At 35.0% G+C, this 23,494-nt stretch overlaps 1 protein-coding gene across 15 annotated transcripts in view; it reads right to left on the bottom strand.

The window, feature by feature from the left end:
• The window catches only part of LOC129750787 (protein still life, isoform SIF type 1-like), a 597,153-nt gene that overhangs the window by 427,425 nt on the left and 146,234 nt on the right, over positions 1-23,494 (bottom strand). For 9 of the 15 annotated variants that reach the window (XM_055745852.1, XM_055745850.1, XM_055745854.1 and 6 more), the window contains 4 exons: positions 13,341-13,458; positions 13,136-13,271; positions 3,212-3,396; positions 3,026-3,144 (listed from right to left, as the gene is read on the bottom strand). In XM_055745852.1, coding sequence (XP_055601827.1) covers positions 3,026-3,144; positions 3,212-3,396; positions 13,136-13,242 — 411 coding nt within the window. In that variant the 5' untranslated portion in view covers positions 13,243-13,271; positions 13,341-13,458. Of the gene's footprint in view, positions 1-3,025; positions 3,145-3,211; positions 3,397-13,135; positions 13,272-13,340; positions 13,459-23,494 lie in introns of those variants that run through there. The other 6 variants (XM_055745856.1, XM_055745861.1, XM_055745859.1 and 3 more) reach the window with 1 other exon arrangement.

Consider the following 23,494-nt stretch of genomic DNA (forward strand, 5'->3'; position numbering starts at 1 on the left):
TCCGAAAAGTTCCAGTCCTTTGTCCATAATTAGATTATACATATTGACGATACTAGACTAATATTGTCTTCACTTGTTCAAATTCAATTTCTTCACAAAGTCATGCACCTACCATGGACACTACTAACATTACAAACAATAGATTTATCAGCTTGAATGTATGTTGCTCCTATTATTCACCATCAATTTGTTAAAAAACTACCCTAAATCTCTTCTAGGTTTGCCACTAAGAAATCATCGCATTGCATTGACCTTAAATTTTTTCGACTGATTAAGATTTTCCGTAAAATAATAACCGCGAAGCTTCCGTTCAAAGTTGAAAGAGTTACATATGTATTCAAATGTGATAACCCAAAAACATCAAAGATACGATCTTATTTGGTGGTAAGATATGTTTCATTATTGTGAAATTAACAATTAGAATAGCTTTATAGTTCGTTGTTTAACAGAAAAAGAGAAATCATAAGATGAAATAAAATCTTACCACGGGTTCTGTTTACACTCTAATGCCTAGTATACACGGTCTACATCAGTTCATTGTGGTGACATATTTCGGAGTAACCAAAGATGTTTAAAATCCCAAAAAAAAAAATTTTTGAAGTCTCCTGAAAAAAAAATGGACCGCAACCAGTTGCAGCAGCCGAAAAATGTTACACAACCGTCGTCGAGTTTAAAAAATTCTCATATTTAATATTGAAGCTATTTCGTATTTCTTTACCACAATCTACAAAATTATACGACTAAATAAGCTGTTTCAGACAAGTCAATAAAAAAAATAAAAAATAACCTAGCCAAAACCGCAAAATCTACCGATCATCACCTAAACGCGAAGGTAAGATTTCAAAACCATTCATGTACAAGAGCCGCTCTACATTTTAACTGGAAGTGAAATGCAATGCGTACAATTTAAATAATATTTATTAACGCCAACACATATGTACTACAATTTACATATTAAAGATAATAAAATATGTAAGTACTTATCTTTTATGCTTTCGAACCATTCGAACATTTTCAAGAAATTAATTCTACAGCGGATTGTTTGACCGTAATGAGACTGGCCTATTTATAGATGGTCTATTTTTGACAAAAATCTATTCATATGTAACTTTTCCAAGGAACCAGGATGAAAAAATATACCAGACTCAGTAAAATTGCTTCGAAAATGATCTTTTGTTTTGGTACAGAATAACAAATTATAATTTTTTTAAGAAATATTTCAGTCAATAACAACTGAACATGTTAATACATATTAATCTGCTATATCGGCAACCATGCATTGAAAGTTGTGCCGTTCAACGAAACTAAACTTAACGAAAACGTGGAGTGAGCTTCAAAGAAGCTTCATAAGAGAAGCTTTTTGTACGTGATTTGTTCAAAGCAATATTGCATGCAAGATAGAATATTAGCAAAATTCAAGAACTACTTATTTACGAAATTTTTACTGCACTGTACCGAACGAAAAAACGAAAAATTACTTGAAAAAAAACAATTTAGATAACAACTACTAAGAAAGTTAATACTTATCTTGTATTTAGAACTCGGTGCAAGCAAAAGTTTGTCAGCCAATCTGATGGTAACGGGAGGTAACGCAGTTCAAAACTTCAATGAGTTCCACAAGCGCCACATCATAGGAAGCTTTTTGCGGAAGTTTCCCGAACCTTTCCCCTGCAACCGCGTCATCAAACAACCAAGCATTGAGAAACATAACATTTCTTTCCTATTTCCCTATTTTACACAACAATTATCTTCGAAATTTCACAATTCAAAAACGCACACGCACTTTACACGTCGTTTAAAAAAAAAATTATCAATTTAAAGCATCTACAATACGCACAATTTAGGAAACTTTGGGCTTAGCAAATCAAAACGCGACTATCAAAATGCAGTGCTGCCTGCTCTTCCCCCTCTAGTACCCATTTTTTTTTTGCTGAAAAATTCACAGAAGCTCAATTTTCTAATAACAAGCAACATTTGTTCTACGGAAAATATTATTGGTCAGAATTTTTTTAAAATTTTTTTAAAACAAAATTGCAAAACTTCAGGGGCTAAGGACTTGCTGTACTTTTTTGATTGCATTTATTGACACAGTACAACAAAGCTTTTCTAAATTTTGAAGTATATTAACGCTGACCCATAGCTTTATTTTTGTTGTTGTTATTTAAAAATTGGTCCACGAATAACTGAGATATTTGATGTTATATGGAAAGTAAATATTGGGCACATTTTTCGAACTTAGGATGATTTTTTTTTCTAAAACTCAATCCAGAATTATGGTATCTTTCTGACATAAGTGCCAATTACCTTTTTAAATCTAAAAACACATTGACCAAGGATTTCTGAGGCTATCAAATTAACTATGTTTCAAAAATAAAGTTTATTTACAGTTTTTTCATGTTTTTAAGCTCCTCTTAGCTGATACTTTTGACAACTTCTTGGCAAACTGTTGTCAGTAACAAGGAATGATAGATTAACATATTATAATCATTCAGCGAAACATTGTAAAACCAACTATTCAATGCGGTTTTATGATTGGGCTCTAGAAAGTTTATTATTTATTTTAATAATTTAATTGTACCAGATTTACAAGAATTTCGTTTACAAGCATTGACCAATTTAGCAAAAATCAGTTATTCTATTACATTATAGCGAAGCTTTCCGGATTTAATCGAAAGCCTAATTTTATATGAAAATTGTTGACACCTTCATGCATAGAGGGCAGGGCTATGTGAGGGCAGGAAGATTTTGATGTACGGAGTTTATCGTGTGATTTTTTTATGATTCGATCGATTGTGATTGAATGCGAATAATAGTGCAACATTTTAAAATCGATTTATTTTAAGAATTTAGAATAGTTAGTTTGTGAGTTGTATAAATACTTTATTGGAGGAGTAATAGGAACTGGGAAGAGGTTGATAGGAACGTTTGTTGTTATAGTTCATCTCAAAGAAACGAGAATTTAAGTTAGCAAGATTTGATACAGTTTTTAAAAAAATCTTATAATTTTTGTTCATGAAATACTTACACAACACTCGCGGAACTGTTTGGCATCGATAGGAGAAGTAAAGTTGAGACCCCAGGTGTCGCTTGTCATGGGATCTTTCCAGTAGACGAAGCATTCCGACGCTTGACCGATTCGAGTACCTTGAATGAGATCGCTTGTTATTTATCAAAACTTTCCCACGTATCAATATCTCCTGTAAAAACTTACCCGGTTGAATTAGCCGCACATCGAGGATCTTGTCGACCTGACTGTTGTAGGCGGTGATGTGAAAGATACACTCGGGCGAATCCTGGATGCAGGTTATGTTGACCGGAACCAGATCCTCGGACACCTGCTGCCATTTGACGGTACCGGCGCCGCTGGCCGAAACGTGGAATACTTCAGCCCATAACCTATTAGGAAACAGAAAATAGTTCAAATTGCATGAGTAATATCAAATACATTATAGCATTCAAACTGATAATATTTTCGTTACATTAAAAAATGCGCACTTGAAAATGTTCCAGTGCTCGGTATAGTTTAGTATAATTTTTTTTTATCAAACGCCTGTGAATAGGCAACTCATAGATTCCAAAATAAACGAATGGTACAAAATTTTATAGTCAAATAACACCATACAGATTAAGGTGGTAATGAATGTTAATTTGGGAAAAATTTAATCTAAAATTTCAATTAACTGGTGATGTACATTTCGATTATCAGCCCGAGAAACATAGCTGTGTGAACTTTTAGTTTAATTGGACTGCGGAAAACGTGTTAAGTATCCCGGGAAAATGTTCGGAGAGTTCGTCGATTGTCTTGACATTTCAGCTTCTCCAATTAGTGAATATTTTCCGGGTTTTTTCGATTCCCTTCCCAAACAAATAAAATAATCGCAAATCTGGAATTCTAGACAAAAAATATTACTGAAAAAATAAGCTTATTATAAGCTGTATCCCATTTGTTGTCATATAAAATTAAAAATTAAAGTTTGATTATGGAAGTTTGATAATTATTTTCACTGAATACACCAAGAACCTCAAATATTTGTTTTTGTAACAAACAAATGAAAATTTTAATCATGAAAATCGGTTCAGTTACAAATGACTACAGATTATTTCTCTCTTATAGTTGTTGCAATATGTTCTCAATTTAATATTTTTCCAGTATTTTTTATGCGGTTTTCTTAATAATACTTTTATCGCCAAAAAATTAAGTCACATTCCAAGTATATAAGTCATAAGATCGTCATCACATATATAACTCTATCTTTTTTAAATTCAATTTCAATTTCAAGACACGAATGCCATAAAGATGGTAAAGTGTTTCAAATAAAATTATAATAATAATTTTAAATTCGTTTTGCAAACTCCTCTATTACTGAGAGGTCATCAGATGGCATTTAGGATGATTCTCAACAAAACATTGGGTTCAAGTAAAATCCTCGATAATACACGGCAAGCATCTTGAAATTGCTACACTGATATCTAAATAAATGAAGGTCGTAGTTAAGCAATAAAGCTTCAAAAAACATTTTATTTCAATTTTTTATTGGAAAACTAAGAAGAAAAAATGACATATTTTTTCCAAACATTTCAATTTAAAAACAGAGTAAAATCAGAACAAGTTTTAACAAAATACAGTTATTATTCTCAAACATACAAGAAAAAAGTGAAAAAAAAAATTTGAAATTTAATCTTGTTCTACGAAGAACAACAAGGATTTCTTAAAAAGCGATATTTATTTCGAAGAGACGTTACTCGAAAAAATTGTTTTTGGACGCAAAAAACAACACGATTTATCAAAACTGAATTCAAGTCTGTGTTTTGATCCATAAAATTTTTTTAATACATAATGTGAATAAACCTGATCAAAATCTGTAAAGTTTGCTAGAATATACTTGCATTTAAGCCGTACCTGACTTGTCTCGAATATTTCGATTGATTTACAGGCAAGGTCGAACGAGTCCGAGAAATCTGGAATGCTTACACTACACTGCTAAAATAAACTTTTCATTTGTGTTTATGTTGATAAAGCAATACAAGTCAGCATTAGCCAGCACAATTCACAGTAAAAAGTTGTTCTGGCCCAAAGATAAGCTCATGAGCTAGATATACTTAGGCAGTTAGTTTTAGACAGAGAAATGCAACCTTATAGAAGCCGTGTCGAGAACATATATTAGATTTTAGTTTTTTTTGTCAAAATTAAACTTTTTTTGATCAGATTCAAGCTTTTGTATCCAATGCTATCAATGCAAAAAATGCTTACATGTGATCAAAAAAAGCTTAAAAACGCAGTTTACTAACATTTAGCAAAACATATGTTGATCTCACGTTTTATAGAGTAATCGTATAAGATTGCATCCCTGTGGTTTTAGGGAATGCTGAAATGCTTGTACCGAGGCCTTAAAAGTTTCAAGTTTGTTTTATTTGTAACAGTTTAACAAAGTTGTGGCAATCGTGAAAAGTTTCTAGTGAATTTGTAGCTTGTCAACATGAATTGACTGTTATATAAATTATCCAACTTAATCTAAAAACTCATACAAACCTGTAATGGTATAAATTTAGGCAGCTAACGTTACTTAAAAGTACGCATCAAAGTACTTTCAAAGCTTTCTATTCACTGTATCTTTTTTCACATAATGAATACCAATTCAATTCTGATTAATTGCGGTATTTTCAATACACTAACGACTGGTGAGAAAAAAAATGTCAATTATATCAATACGTTTTTCACACTTGAACTTAGTTGTACTCAAAGCAAGTTTTTGCATGGACAAAATAAAAAAGGGGAAAGGTTTCCTAAATGGGCCTATCGGGTTAAATAACCCTACGGCTGTTTGGCGAAATGGCTGACTAAACAGCTTATCTGACCAATGCATTTTGAGGGTGATACGCTTAGAACATAAGGCAAGAAAGAATTTCATGAATCTATAAACTCAAAAAAATTTAAAAAATCATACAAGGTTTTGATACATTTTGATGTAATATTTCGTCTTTTAAAAATTATACGTAAAGAAGTTTAAAACAAAAACTAGGATGATTTTTGTTTCTTAATCAAATGAACTTAAGAAATTAAACATATTTCAGCTTTTGTGGACGTCAAATAATGATTATTTAGTGAAATAATAGAATGTTTTTGTATGCCCCCATCATGTTTGTAAAATGCCTCCATCCTAAAATAACAGGTTAAATAGAATAAATAAATGATTTTTATCACTGAACCTTCAAATCTAAGCTCTGAATGACATCTTAAGAATGAATTGAAGATCTAAAGACAGATTTGATAAAGTTTTTCTCATGGATGAACTGCCTCCATAGTATGGCAACCCTAACTTTTGTTTTATTCCACAAAATTATAATATACATAGATTTTTATAAAACTTCAGCTTTGTCGTACGGAAATTATTACTTGCTAGCAGTTTCAATGAAATTATACGGAAATATTGCCCAAAAAACAGAAACTCACTCTTAATAACCTTAACAAGACGCTATTTCTCGGCATGAAAATAGTTTCGGCTTCTCATAAGTCGAAAAAGATTCAATTTCCTGAAATTCCGTAGACATTCGTAAAACTTAAGCTTAAATCCGCCAGAAAGATTATTTTTAAAGCATATTTGCTTGAAATACATTTTAAATCAATCAGGAGAACGAATTAAGACCAAAAGGCAAAAACCGAAGCGGTTCAGCACGAAAGAGGATGTAAGCAGAAGTTTACTATCAGAGATAGCTGTTTACTCTACTATTTTAACAACTTCGAATATTTGTTTTAATTTCTTTTCAAAATGATAAATTTAGAGTGAGTTATTTTCAATGCTTTTTTAATGAAAATTATCGATATCTTGAACAAGCAAAGCACCTCACACCATTCTATTGCGCTTTGCGTGCTTTGACGTGTTTTGAATGTTCTTTATCCGAAAGTTTCTCGTCAGAAGTCGTCCCACAGTGGTCAAATTCCTAAAAACCTGGCAAAAAGGTTATTTTAGACATTTTTGGCTCTTGAAACTTATTAAAATGGTACAACAATTATAGTTTCACTCAAATAACATATTATTTTTATAACAATAATTTTAATTTTAACCATTTTACTGCACAAACATGAATTTTTTTCAATAGCTCAATGAATAGTTCCCATTTTTTAAATTTTCTAACAGCTTGCTTCAAAACGTTTCGTATCCTGAATAGGTTCAATGAAGGTAAAATCAAAATACACACAAATAAAATCAAATCAAAACAGACTCTGATGCTGGATATTTTTTTTTTAAATGTTTATCAGTTGTATTTATTCTTACGAGTCAATCTAGAAATTTAATGTAAGTTGAGCATTTTATAACAATTTTGCGTATTTTGATCAATATTTTGAATGGAGGTAAGAGTTTTTCCTTAAACTTTAAATGAAATTTTCTTATACGCGAAAAATACACTTCACGATTACTACATCCCAGCAAACATTTAAAGAATGTATAGCAGGAACAACAGAATTATCCAAACGAATATACCAGATGAAAAGATTGTATTACACTAACCTAAACAGAATATAGCTACAAAAGTGGAGGCGATAAATCTACAATGACAAGATTTCAACGATTTCCTCACAAAAAGCAAAATAAACCATTTTAAGTTATTTGAGTAAAACGAAAAAAAAATTTCCTTGACCGACATTTCAACTCATAGTCCTCCAAGTTTGCTGTCCAATATCTTACCACGATGCCAACTCATCAGTTGACATGATCCACGCTACAGCTCTATAGGTGAGATTTTCTTTTTACGAAATGGTCAAAGGAAGAAAGGGAAAAACCGGATATAGTGTGAATTGAAGGACCGCCCATTTATAGTAAATCAGTTCATTTTTAGACAGCTCAAATCGTTAATGTCCAATTATCATATTCTCATTTTTTGGAGACATTTTTACGAATTGACTAAACTGCTAACCGATTCAAATTTTTTAGAGCAAAGCTTATCGTAAATGAATGATAGAAAACCTGTTTAATGTCGTAATAGACGATTTGGATTATCATTTCTTTTACTGTTTCATTCATTTTGGTTTTTTTGTGTTTTTTGATAACGTTTATTTTGTTTCATGTGAGGAAATCCAACCGTTAGAATTCTGCCCTTATAAATATATCGCCTGCACTTTTGTAGCTATATGCTATTTTGGTAAGTTTAATACAATCCTTTCATATGGTATATTCGTTTGGATAATAGTGTTGTTCTTGAGATATATCTTCTTAAATATTTGCTGTTATAACACAAAAATGCATGCAAATCATCACCTCATTGATCACAAACAAGAACTATCCAATTTTGTAAAATATCTCTTTAATATATCTATCCCTCAAAAGTCAAACTATTGAAATTTTTGAAATTTTAATTTTTTGCCTTGGAAAATGGCTGCCATCACACTTGACGCCAGAAAAAATGCCAGAATATTTAGTAAAAAAGAACAACACATAACTTTCAATATTTTTTCAGACCAGTGGTTATTTTAGTAGATGGAATATCTATCCTGAAGAGAAAAGTTCTCAGTTTATCAGCTATGATCCACTTTACTTTATCTAAAATTTAAATGTTTGAGTGGAAATCTAAGCAAAAAATAGTGAATAGATTTTCTTCAAATTTTGTGTAATGGTTCTTCGAGTTCTTGAGAAAATTGTGTTGATCCAAAGCGTCCAGTTTAAATGCGAGCTATGCGAAGTTGTGGATCACCTGTGCTATCATGCGAAGAAAAGAGTTAATACTAGGAACTTAATATTAAGCGTAAATTTAACTTGATATATGTTCAAAATAGGGTCGTTATTTGAATTCTAGTTCGTGATCCAAACGTTTTCTGCTTAGAAGTCAAATTCGAAGAGAAAAAAAAGTTTCTACTCTTCGAAATCGTTCTTCAAGAATGGCAAAAGGACAGCCCAAATTGTAATATTCTCTAGTCCATAAATGTAGGAATCCATATATGTAACATAAAATTAGAGTGGAACTATGTGGAGTTGTTTTTAAGCCCCTTGCTAAAGTTCAAAAACTTAAAAAATTTGTCATTTTTTGCAAATAGTTTCCAGTAATTATCAACTTAATCCAAAAAACTAAAATTTCATTTGATATGGTGTAAAATATGCCCAGCAAAAATAAAAGCACAGTTTCCTTCATAATCTATCATTATCAAATCGATAGCTGGCAAAACCGTTGATTATTCTAAAAAAATCTATGCGTGAGTGGTGGAAATGTATGCAAACACTGTTAAAAATGTTAACAAAGATCAAATCATTCGTTAGAGTGAAGCACATGATCGGAAACTACGATTAGGTGTCATCAGGGAAATCAAGGCTCATACCAGAATTCTTAATTTTTTTTAAACGAAAAAATAAGTGTAGTTCGCTGAAATGTCCAACAATATTTTCTCCGACAAGCTGAAAGTTTAGCCTATTTATGAATCATCAAAATTTAACATCAAACAACAAATTTTTGCTAGTTCCAGAGCTAGTAAACTGAATAGCTGGTACCGAGGCAATGAGACAGATGATTTTTGATGAACGATAGAAATTGTCAAAACCCCTATTTCGAACAAATTCCAGAGGTTGAATGATTTAACATTTCTGCTCAAGGCATGCTCCAGCAGATTATAGAATATATTTGAAGGTTGATTTTTAAAAAATATAAAGATTGATCAAGATTCTGCTCCTTCGCAATAAAAAACAACAATTTTCAAAACATAAACTTTGGTTTTAGCTGTTTTAAAAGCTTATAAATGAAGCATGGATCACCATGAATCTGGACGCACTGTTTATTGTACCATTGCGCTCCTAGTTGTTGGATCTGAAATGTTTTGACAGTACTTTGTTCGGAAATGTTTCCTCTATCAGTGCTGAAAATTTCATTACGATTCGTTTTGTTCCAAAAAAGTTACACGTGATGGAAGCCACGAGACGAAAATAAATTTTGAACACTCACGTTAAAAACCGACGTGGTCAGGTTAAAAAAAATCGCGAAATCGTTAAAAATGCTCAAATTAACCGTGTGCAGCGTTCTCAAACGTTTTCGTGAGATGCATACTATCGGTCGGCAGGTTCATACCAAGCGTTATAGTGGACCTAAGAATCAGAAACTGCATTTCAAGGTGTTGAGAATGATCAAGGCAAACACAGGGTAGTCGGTGATTTTTTGTAGAATTTTTAAGTAACTATTACATGAGTAAATTTGAACTTTTAGGTTTGTATGGGAAAATTGAATATTTTGTACTGAAAAATCAACATCGTTTTTGTTTCTTCTGTGGAACCGAGTCAGCGGACAGTTTTTATGCCAATTTATAAAATTCCTAAGGGAAATTTTCCGCTGAGCAACTTTGTCGAACATTGAAACCTCGTATCTCATTAGGTAAAAAAGTTATTAGCTGTTCAACAGAGGTATGTCTTTTCACATTGAAAAACAACAAATTCAATTGACATCACTGCTTTAGCCACGCGAAGTATTGCAAGAAAAGTAGTCATGCAATACCTCGCTAGGCGCAATGCAGAGATGTCAATTGAATTTATTGTTTATCAAAGCCAAAAGCCATATCCTCATTCAACACTTATTACCTTTTCTTCCTAATAAGATACGAGGTTACGGTCTTCTACAAAGTTGTCCAGCGGAAAATTTCCCTTAGGAATTTTATATATTGGCACAAAACCTGTCCGCTGGCTCGGTTCCACAGAAGAAACAAAAACGATGTTGATTTTTCAGTACAAAATATTCAATTTTCCCATACAAACATAAAAGTTCAAATTTACTCATGTAAACGTTACTTAAAAATTCGGCAAAAAATCATGGATGAGTTTTGGACCAAGACGAAGCTTTTAAGACCCCAGGGTTTGAGAAATTCAAAAATGACCCTTAATCGACTCAGTCTAGTAAGCAACCAAACCGGACATTGAAGCAGAATTTAGTAGCCAAAGGACGTGCCCGGAAGTTATACAAAGAGATTCCAACGAAGTACGACGGATGCATCCTCATGGATGATGAAACTTACGCGAAGATGGATTTTGGGCAGCTTCCTGGCCAAAAATTTTATAAAGCCACTGCAGTGGTGCACTGCACTGGTCGGGGTGATGTCCACGCCAAGTTCAAATTCGTTTTTGCCGATAAGTTGGCAAGAAAGTGTTTGATCTGGCAAGGTATTCGCAGCTGCGGACGAAAAACCCCGGTTTTTGTGAAAAACAAGACCTTGGACTCCGAAATGTACAAGGAGGAGTGCCTTAAAAAATGTTTTTTATTTTGTACAATAGATCTCACAAAAGACCAGTAAAGTTTTCGCCAGATTTGGCATGCTGCCACTACAGCTAGGAGGTACTACAGTGGTATTCGACCAACGGGTGGATTTATTTGAAAAGAACATCAACCTACTCAACTGCCCTCAATTCCGCCCTACCGAAAAATTTTAGGCAATTGTCAAGCAGAAGATGAAGAAGAATGGTAGGACGACTCGGGAAGCAACAGAGATGAAGAGATTGTGGAACAAAATGGCCACTGAGGTCAGTGAATAGGGTGTCCAAACTTTGATGAGTGGTTCTAGACGAAAAGTTTGAAATTTTATCAAAAAAACATCGGAATATTTTTTTTCTTATTTTTCCTTTGAAGTGCAATAAAAACCCTACATTTTGATTGCAAAACATTTTTTTTTCGTTTTCATAGCTCTGAGATAGACCCGTTTTAACGCGTCCAGATTTGTAGTGATCCATGCTTTAGTACTTTATTATGTATTAGACCGCTGCAAGCTTTGTATGGAAATTTTAAATTCTTAAATTTTTACACATCCCATAATTTGTTCGGTTGTTTTTGCTGCCAGAAACAGCAATAGTAATTTTGGAAGCGATCCATCCAGTCCTGAATTAGCGCAACGAGTTTCTATGGTGATTTGAATAGGAAAACAAAATTTTTCATTTAAAAATTGTCAGAAAGTTCCAAAAATACAACTTTGGATGAAAAATATATCTTGATATTTGCAGAACAATTCAGTTTAAGTGTAACCCTTCATTTCATGATTTTTTTTTTCCTTCAAATTAATTTTAAACATTTGGAAACGACGAGTACACCAAGAAAAAAATTAAAATACGATTTTTCACTTTTTTCATACATTAGTTGTTGCAAATTTGTCACTTTATGAAACGAAGGGTAAAGTTCAATCTCATGATGGTTTTACTTCGTTCATGTCAGATTTTGCCAGCAGACATTCCAGTAAAATAGTATTTAGTGGCAATCAAATTTATAAATTTCGAAACAGCTGAATCTACCAAATTGCCTCAATTTCTTTCAAAAGAAAGGTATTTGGCAAATAAGAAGCGGAAATTGAAGCAGAAGGAAGCAGCCACCTAAAAACCAGATTTTATGAAGTATAAGTGGAAAAAACTGATCAATATCATTAATGAAAAAAGTGTGCACCGGCCGATGGGAGATACCAAGAATAAAGTCGAAATATTTCTAATAAAACGACTAAACTAAGCTTTATTAATGTATTTGAGCGAATTTGAGGTGTTCGGGACGTCTGTAACGAACATCAGCCAAAATTTTACGATGAATGCAAAAGAATCAAATTTGTCAATATACCGAACCAACGGTCTTCGTTGGCCAAATCTATTCTATTTATTCAATTTCAATTATTATTTGCTCATAAAATTTTCAAAACCATTATATTCAGAATATTAACGAATGAAGCTGGCCTCTGTATTGCTGAGCCGTTACGCGTTTAAGCTTTTTAATTCTAATTCAGCTGCTGCCTATAATTTTTTTAACCAGTCATTAGTGTATTGAAAATACTACAACTCATCTGAAAGTTTAGAAATGATATTCTTTATATGAAAAAAAAAAAAAGATACAGTGAGTGATTTGAGAATATTGATTGCAAGTGCGTACTTTATTTTGTCGCGTACTGTATCTTAACAATTTCGTGAACCCAATACTTGGCCAAACGGAATTCAACCAGTCAAATATTCTGACAATCTGTACTCAGAATACATATCTCAAACGACCACTGTGATGATAATATTTTTTGAATAACCATTTCCATTGACTTTTCCACTGGAAATAACTAAGTAGCATGATCCCGCATATCTTGCAGGTTTAAATCAGATATTTTCTGATGCATATCGAATTGTAGTGAATTAGTTGAATATATTTTAACACTTACCTCAGGAGATGACCGTCCCTTCTACGTGATGCTTGCCACGGTGAGTCTTCGTACCGATATGCTTTACGTATGAGTGGTGCACAAGAGCAGCTTAGTTTGTTTCCCATCGCGCAACTTGGGCAACCAGCCTGTCCTCCTGCGTGGGTGGATGAAAGAAAGGTAGGAATTAGATAGGACTTCTTTTCACCTTATTCAGGCGACCTACCTGAGGTTCCTTGCTGTCACCACATCCCAGTCACATCGGCCCGGGAAAGCGCTTGCCCTCGGTTCAGCGACTGGGATCGCTGATTGTGCCGATGGCTGTAATGACGGCTGCTGCCACGCTGTAATATGTTAAAGGAAATCATCAGTAACTGCGGAACGAAGTGATTTGGTGCGATCTACACTTTTTTTTCTAGTGTATCGCTAGAGTTGTTTTTTTTTTAGGTGGAAATGCAAAAGTGCTAGGATTTAATGTGATATGATTTATGCTTCTTTATGGATTTTATACAATGGAGTTTAGCAGAAGTTACGTGTTTTATAGGTGTAGACAAGTGTATAATGTTTGTATTTACAGTTGATTTCTAAGCAAATGATGAGAGCATTTACAGACAAGAGGAAAATCTGGTCAGTGAGAGAATAAATAATTCTACTTAAATAAGCTATGGATAATTTGTCTACGGTGAAAGGCGTTTGATAAAAAAAAGCAATTTAACTCCACTATAAATCGACTCCTACAAAAAAAAATTAATCAAGCTTCTCTAATCCAGTACTGTGTTTAAAACAATCAATCTTAGAAACGGTCTTACAAAATATCCATAATTTGCTTGGCTCTCTTTTCAATATCACTTCGTTTATTTTGAAATGCTAAGACAGTTATCATTCAAAAATATATGTTCAGTATATGTATACGAATATTCAATGCAACTTTGAATGTTATTGTATTCCAATGATTCCTTAAAATTAGTAGAAAAATAATAAGTTCAAACATTCTACATTGAATAATTTGTAAGCGTTTGCAACAAATTTTCATTAATCTGAAATAATTGAATAATAAAGCTTCGTCTATTTACTTATCGTTCCTTTATCATTGAAAAATAAAAAAAAAAGACTTTTAATTTTTTTTTACTTAAGATGCTGGATTTATAATCTTATCATAAATCATAAATGTCTGCTTTTTGAGTATCAGGTTTAAGATCCTTCTACATAAAAATAAGCATCTTTAACGATAAGCAAAAAAATATCCGGATGTTCAATAGTAAAATTTGAAGTGGTCTACGAAGAATGAAATGGTTTGGTTGACTCCTCAATTATATCATCGAGTTATATTTTTTCATGGATAATTCCTAAGGATTTGGTAGAGATTCAATTTTTGGGGTTAATTTATCCGAAATTTTCATACTATGCGTGGCAGATTTTTTCAGACCTTAAATACAGCTCCAATAACTTTCGAAAGAAAATTTTCTCCATATAAACTACCATGCGAAATGAAAACTGAATGTGCTGAGTTTTTTTAAATGTGCTACTTATGGAAGATAGATTTCCACAAATATTTCCAGTCTTATGAATTTTACGTGGAAGCAGTGAATTTGACTCATGATTGTAAATCAAACGACAAACGAAATTGAAGTATTTAATTTTCAAATAGGGTTTCGTCTATCGTTTCCAAAACTCATATTTCAAAAATTCAGCAAGGCAATTTAAACCAAGTTGGTTAACCAGTTTATATTGAAGCTCTGATAAATTGAAACAGTTGAAGTTGTTTAAAAAAAAGTCTCTAGAAGACAGAGAGTTATATAAGTGAGAGATTATAAGAGTTGATCGGTAAATACTAAACCGATGAGGAATTCAAATTGATTTCTGTTTCTAATGCGTCCTTTATATGTTCACTTGACACTTTAATCAAGTAGTTCACAAACACAATGACTTGTGTATGTACCCTAGCATAACATGTACTCTCTCGCAGCATAACAACTTTCACCTGGAAAGACTCATACTAGTTCAGGTGAGCCATTTTTTAGTAGGAATAGAAAGTTAAGTTGAACTGAACGCATGGAAGTTTCAATTCGTTCCTAATAAACCGATCGAATAAGTTCAACCAAGCGACTTAATGACGTTTAAAGTTTATCCGAAATTGGGTTTAATTGAGTGGTGACTAAGTAAGCGTAGTCGAATCGCGCATTGGTACTCCGTACATCACCGCCAAACCAAATTCTTCCCCCATCGGGTGAATCAGCTGCTGTGTGTTAAGTGTAGGCGACTTACCCGGATTCCTGTTGTTGGTGGATGCCGTCGACTGGAGACGGAAAGAGATTCCTCGAGCCTCGAGTCCGACCAAGAGGTGAATCGTCCCAAGTTGGCACCAAAATCAAAAAAGCATACCCCCAAATCTAGGGAACATCTTACTTGATTTACTGCAGATTGATCAACTTAAAAAAAATAAGTTCGCAGATAGTACTCCAATAAGGATTATTGTCCACAATACCCGCTACCAATGTAAAAAGATGCGTGGTTTACTGCCCAGAATCCATGGAATATACACTAGGAAAACTCAAGGAGGAGATTAAGGATCAGGGAATCAAAGACCTACGGAAGATAATGCGCAAGGAAGAGGGCCAAAATTTTCCGACTCCGACTATCATCCTCACTATTGAAGGCAGGGTAAAGCACAAAGCGTTTATTTCGAACGGATAAGAGCACGTACCCGGCCATATTACCCTACGCCAATGCTATGGTGCGGCTATTTCGAGAACGGACATCCAAGAAAAAGGTGTACAACGATATTTCCGGTATGCGGCGTATGTTGTGGAAGCCACGCTAACACACCGGAAATACCATACTAGAAAAGAACTTACTGCAAGCACTCGCTAGCAAAAAGTGTCCAGTCTACCTCAAGGAGACCGATATTCAGCACTTGATGGGGGGGCTAAATAATTGGATACTCTGCAGCTTGAAGGATGTATGAAGCAAATCACAGATCAAAGACTGCCGCCATGATAGCTGCGAAAAGTAACGATGCCCGATTTGACGAACTTCTTGATAAATTCGATCAACTCTTGATTGAAACCGCAAAGAAGGACGATGTGCTCAACGCTACTAGAATCAAAGCTGAGAAACGGGATCGTCAAATTGAAAAACTCTTCGAAGAACTTCGAAACAATCTCTGAAAGCCGTCTTGGCTAATGCGAACATTGCTGTTGCACTGATTGACCATGATAATCCATCTGGACGTGATAGTACTGTTGCTATAGTAACAGAAAAAGAATCCTCAAACACCAAAGCTATTGTGAAAAAACAAGAATGTTGGAAACCAGAAAGTAAGATCAAAATCTCGTTCTCCCCAAAGAATCCAATCAACTTGAGAACCACAGGAATGGACGTCAAAGTCGTAGCTCCTACAAGCAGGTCAGACGTCTTGAGTTATGGTCTCACATCAGACAGGAAGAGAAAAGTAGATCACAGTTGAACATAAAATATAACAAAAAGGTCAACTCAGTAGACACTCAGTCTACTTGACCAACACGTTTGTCACCCAAAAGAATTCTCGGAGAGTGAAAGTAAAGCTAGAGAGCTACAGATTTCCAACGCGTGGTGAAACTGAGCGGCTATCTTAAGTAAGAGAGCCGTCACCGTTTATGGGTCCCATGGCGACGATCGTGTTAATATCAGACGACAACAGTCACGATTTCTCGAATGATCGCTCAAACACTAAACGAAAAATATTCCGGAAATGGACATTTCTTCAGATGAATCTAATTTTTTGTGATTTTCCGGGATCGGAAGATCTCCCACGAACGCTTCTTCCAGTTACAACGAGTCCTCTCTGATCAAAAATACACGGCAAAGCAACAGAACATACACCAACAACGGCTTCAACAAACACTAATGTGTATATGTAGTTCAAAGCGATTGAACAGAGAGACAATTGCTTATACAAATCAAGAAACCAACTGTTAAAAAACCTAAATATGTACTATCTCGATAGCCAGAGCCCTATCAGTGCGGAAGTCTTTGGAGAACCCTGACACCCAAGATCATCAAACGCGACGGACAAGCGGGTCTTACCCCCGTATTCCTCGTATGGCAAAGAAGAAAAAAAGGGGGCCAACCAGGGACCAGATCCATTTCAGAAGATCTACCAGGCTAGTAATACCTCAAAAAGCTAGAACTTGTGCAGAACGCCGGGGTCCTGCCAGTACGGAAGTCTTTGAAGGACCGGAACTGGCAGACTACCTCCGACCAGTCTTGTTTGTGGTCACCATCGTTTGAACTTTATTGGAGACATCCACAACACATCGTTCTTGATAATCATGCAGAGTGCTATCGTTTGATCGGAGAGCTAAACAATGTCTAATGAAATTTGGATCTTTGTAGTGGTTAGCCGTTTGACTTTCAATCCATATGCGTAAATAGTCATTCTACATTGTTCGACCAACACATTCTAATATCGACCGGCGATGTAAAGCGTCGGATTTTTTTCCAAAAGAGAGAGTTAATAGAAAGGATTGAATTTGCTTATTGCAGAATGCATTTTGTCTAATAGCAGTCGACTGTTGCGTAAACATTTGGTCGCATTCGTTTGATGGCACGAACAATGAAACTGATGTAAGCAGGCGATGCGACTGTCAGAGAAAATTTCCATGGTTTACAAGTGCCTCCGACACCTGAGAATATCGATGGGGTGGGTGCCTAGCTCAATTGTCTAGGGCGTTTGACTGAAGAAGGAGGAGAGAAGAAGAAGAAAAAGAATATAAAAAAACATCGATCGAGACGGACATACTTGGGAGTTGAGTTCAATAGAAACTGCGAGACGGACAAGCGGATTTTACCCCTCGTATTCCTCGCAGGACACCGAAGGAATAATTATTCTAGACTATTAGCGACTAGCGTTATGATTCAGACGATCTGTCAGGCTGGCATTACGTAAAGCCATACCACAAAATGCTAGAACATGTGCTGAACAATACGACTTGCGTATCCTTCATCTGTGCCGGTAGCGGGGTACATACAAACTAGTTCTGCCGATGCAGCTCTGTTGGGTTTAGCCACCCGATCAATGCAAGACACTAATGCCTCAACCAAGCATTACACCTCTCGGTTCTACCGAAAGCTCAAAGAAATCTCAATACGTAAATTCTTTGACAAATGAAACACTTAATCCTTCATTCCGAAACTGCAACTTATCATTACCAGGGAATCCAAAAATCGTTATCCTCCGATAGAATTTGCCGATCAAAAAACCCGTGCGAGAGATTTTCATCTTTAAGAACACTATACTTAGCGCTTATCAACTTCAATTTTGCTCTCGATAAGTTGTGCTTTCCGATTCAAATTTATCGTCTCTTGTAACGTTAAGGATAAGCAACAACAATTTGCTGGCACCCAAGGAGGACACCAACAATTGCTTGATGCACAAGGTGCCGGGCCGACCCGACCGGTAGACGCATCAACAAAAAATACCAACAATTGCTTGCCGGGCCGACACGGCCGGTATACGCACCATCAAAACTACCAACAATTGCACGGGGCTTAGGGGAACATGCCCTATTATGCGCCACCTAAGCAAATCGCTGATTTTCTATGTATTCCACGTACAAATTGTGTTAAAAATGGGTGCAATCGTTGAAGAAAATTGTTTTCTACAAATGCCTATGATTTTTTATTACTCAAATGGCTATAGTTGCTTCAAAAACTTGATTTTTGAAAACCTTATTCAAAGCCACAGAACAAAACTGTGTTGCAAATACGCGCCGCCGTGTATTCAATATGCGCCTAGCAGCCGAACACACCCGAAAGCAGCCGAAGACCGAAAACACACCAATACTTACAGACACTTTGAATGAAAATAAATTCAAAATGGACTAATCAAAATAAAAAAAATATATATAAGTAGATTTTTTGGGCTGAATTAACGCTCAAAATAAGGTTTTAGACTTTTTGTTCATTTTCAATGAAAATTGGCCTTTTTGAAAAATTAATGCTTTTTTCAGCCTACTATGATTGGCGCGTTATAATGAGCGCCGTGATAAAACATACCCATAAAAAGCATACCATAGCGAGTTCTGTATAATTTTTTAGCATTAAATCGTAGTTTAGATTCTCCTCTATCGATGTGTCAGAAAATATTGTCTTCTTCGTTTTTCTCTGCTTGGTGACACCTTATTGAAAGTGCTTTAAAATTTAGATCGAAATGAAGAAAAACCTAAATTGTGAAATTATCACGACACAGGAGCATTTTAAGGAAAAATTCATACTTACCATGACCAATCACAGCATTTAGAACAAATTGGTAATATTTTGCAGGCTTAAAATGCTTCAGATTCTTCAAAACAAGGGTGGCGCGTATTAGCCACATGGGGCGTTATATGAACTTTTCCCCTATATCAAGAAATCTGATGCCCACTGGAGCAAAGTTCGAACTAGTTATCTTGATCGGCATTGGAAAGGGATGAGAAGTCATCAGTTTTTAAAATGTATCGCTAAGTGTAACACAAGTGATAAACCAGTTATCATTAACAGATCGGTTCGATTTGCTTCCCTGATTATTACTAAGAAGCACTCTACGAGTTCTACGTTAGCTATCCAGTGGAACCTCAACGGATTCTACAACAACCTCGGTGACATCGAACTGATGATTCAGGAATACAATCCGACGGATCTAGCATTCCAAGAAGTACACAGAGTTGACAGTGCAAGAATGGACAAATCGCTTGGTGGTCAATATTAATGGACTGTCAACACACAACAAATATTTATCATTCGGTGGCAATTGCTGTTGTAAGTACTATTTTTAAGGTCATTTCCGTACCTCAAATCTAGAAGTTTTTGCTACAAAATGTTCTTTTTTCTGAAAAGGTTTTATTTTCTTACCTGCTTAATCAGCACTTTTCAGTGCTAAAATTATTTACATTTTCTTGTTTTCATATTTTCCACAATTCTTTCAACCGCATGGGGAAGTCATCAGCCGGAGCTAAAGCCGGAAGAAAAAGAATTGCCGAACCTAATTCAGATCCATCGGCCAAAAAGTGGAAATTTCCAATTCATTCGATGTCCTTCCTAGCATCGGTAATTAGGAAATATTCATATTTCATTCTGATAAGAAATTTTCTTCTTCTTCTTATACCCTTAAAAATGAAAAGGATCCACCAATTACGGTCACGATTCCTGGCTTTGATGTCATTTGGAAAGAAACCGTCGCTTCTGTCAAGGATGTTTATTTGTATATAAAATAAACGGATCACATGTTGATCCAAATGATAACTTAATCCTAAATAACTTTCTAAAATTAAAATCCACTCGATACAGTTCTGGACACGTCTAATATTTTCCTTCGGAACACATTTCTCAAAACGCCAAAGTCAAAATGCTTAGAAAAACGATTAAAAGTTTTTAAGATTCCGACAAAAGTGCTGTTGGCCCCATAGTTGTTCAGACGAATGGGAACGTAAAGCTGCAAATGCTGGTTTCTTAATCCTCGGGGTCGTACACTAAGAGGGAGAGCCTCCAGCAGCGCGGGAGAGTCTATTCTCGATGTCAGCAGGTCAGCCACAACCAGAGCTCGAGTAGCGTTCCTATGAACTTGAAGCGTATCCAAGTCTATGAGGCGGCAACGATTTTCGTAGCTTGGCAGTCGAAACGGATCGTGCCAATTCAAGTAACGTAGGGCATACCGCAAGAAGCGCCGCTGGATAGCCTCGATTCGTTCAGCTCCGTTCTGATAGAAGGGGCACCAGACAGCTGATGCGTACTCGAGGATGGAACGAACTATGCAGCAATAAAGACTTTTGAGGCAGTACACGTCCTTGAAGTCTTTGGCAATGCGAAACAGGAATCCAAGGTTTCTAGAAGCTTTGTCAACAACATAGTTCGTGTGAGTCTTGTACTCCAGTCGTTGATCGAGGATAACTCCTAGATCGTTGATGTGTTCGACTCGGGTGATGGTTTCGCTTTCAAGGATGTAATCAGCATAAAGAGTGTGTCGCTTACGGGGAAATGATATAACCGAGCATTTGCTGCGGTTAAACGGCAGGCAGTTAATGTCGCACCGGTGAGCAAATAGGGAAAATTGCTGCTGTAAAAAGTCGATGTCGTTTTGGTTGTAGATGTGAAGATTTCATTTCAGATCGGTCGAAAGGGAACTGACCGTATATTGGCGGAATCTTTTGATGATTTTCCAACAAATTTCAAATTATTTGAACATTAAAAAGCATAAAATTTTTCACCCACTACACTAAAAGTGATCATTCTTTTAAAAATGTACTTCGTGGTCTCACCGGCGATCAGACCTCGGATGAAATCGTAATCGAATTATATTCTTGGTTGGGGTTTTCTCCGATTCAAATTATTCAAATGAGGAAAAGAACCAACACGAATAATACCAGTAGTGTTGGTTTTGCTGCTGAGTTTTATTTGATCCATTTTGAAAAGGATCAGGTAAATATTTTGCAAATTCTTGAAAAGGATCGTCTCATGTTTAATTATCAAGTCAAATTCGAACGTTAAGATAATCTTCTACCATTTTTTTTAAATACTACACAATGTTTACGGTGTCAAGCTTTTAAGCACGGCCTATATATTGTAGAATGAATGCCAGATGCATGCTTTGCGACTCATTTGATCTTCAATATTCGAAATGCCTTTTTGGCGTTGATGAACCACAAATAGAATTCTCAAAGTGTGTTAAATGCGCAGGTAATCATTCATCCAGTTCCATCGACTGTCTCGTTAGGGCAAAAGTTATTCCTTCTAGGGAAAATGCCAAGGTTATCAGAAAAGTTTCTTCTCCTCCTGCTTTTCTCGTCTTCACACGAAAGGTTGACAAACAATCTGCCTATTTGCGGTCAGTCTCGGTCTATCTTGGAGTCATGTCTTGGTAATGCTCGGAGTGATTACAATGTTACCTGGGCTGATTCAGTGCCACAGACTAATCGTTTGAGGTGGTTGAAAATGGGTTGCCTGCTTCGGGTATAGATACTGGGAAAAAACCAAGTCTCTACTCAAATGCGAAGGCTTGAGAAAGTCCCAGAAATTTAAATAACTCCTATTCTTCTGCATTTTTTGATCCCAACAATTTTGTTGATTTGGGTAAAATTTCTGAGGAAAAAGAAAATTTTATTTTTGAAATTCGAAACATACATATTTCTGCAATCACTGAGACTTTTTTGTAAAGCCAGACAATACCTTGAAAAGCAATGCATTATTTAAAATTTTACGAAATGATCGACTTGATCGACAAGCTTGGGGTGAAGCTATTGTCATCAATAGTCGTCTCAAATTCAGATTTTTCCTTCTTTCAACACAAGAGTCTTAGAACAATTGGAATTGAATTAGAAACTTCTATGGAGAAAACTATAATGTTTGCCGCATATTTGCCTTTTCAATGTAGCGGTGAACAGAATTTTCTTTAAGAGTGATTTTCAAAAAGTCACAAGAAATAAATCTAAATTTTGGATTATTGGTGACTTTAATGCAAAAAATTGATTTAAAAAAAATGTCATCAAATTCCAATGGGAGTATTTTAATTAATGACTGCTCTGCGTGTTTTTATACTGTTGAATATACTAATGGGCATACTTTTTTTCTCCTTAATTAGAAATCCCTTCGCAATTGATTTATTTCTAACGGATTTAGGCAAGCACTGTAGTCAATTAATCAATTACGCAGACCTTGATTCAGGCCACTTTCCAGTAACTTTTTCTTTATCCCAAAGTCCCATTGAATATCCTTTAAACTCGACATTTAACTTTCAAAAAGTTAACTGGAAGCGATAAAGGAATTTCATTTAACGTAATTTGTGTGGCTATAGAAAATTTGACAACTTCAATAGTCAATGCTAAAGCCAACCTTTAATCGATGATGATTTCAGAATGTTTGACTGAAAAACATTCATCGACGCCAATATCAACAAACTAGAGATCCTTATTTAAAATTTATTTATTGCGACCTTCAGAAAGAGATCAAACGTCGTTTAAATTTTAATCGTAACGAAAATTTTGCAAAAGCAGTAGAGGACATAGTATAACCCTAAAGTATTGAAGATTTTTTTTCTGCTGTTGAATTCTATTGCTGACTCTCCTTAAGCAAGTTCCAAAGAAGGTATTAGTTGTTTGGCGAATTCGATTTGATACTATATGAAAAATTTGAACGTGTTTTCAAAAACTACGCGAACTTCATTCTCACTCCGTTTATATATTTCTAGGAAACAGTTTTGTTTTGGTTCGAAACTCATGCTTGATGTTTTGCATAATTTTAGAAACGAGGACGATTTCAGAACGAAATATTCATAATTTCAATGCAAACCATAAAATAAAGATTTTTTCATAACAACTTTACTAAAAATTCGGCAAAAAACAACCCGGAAGATTTAAATGAGTAGCCTTG

Source organism: Uranotaenia lowii, chromosome 3 (assembly GCF_029784155.1).
Source record: "Uranotaenia lowii strain MFRU-FL chromosome 3, ASM2978415v1, whole genome shotgun sequence".
In the NCBI taxonomy this organism is placed as follows: domain Eukaryota; kingdom Metazoa; phylum Arthropoda; class Insecta; order Diptera; family Culicidae; genus Uranotaenia; species Uranotaenia lowii.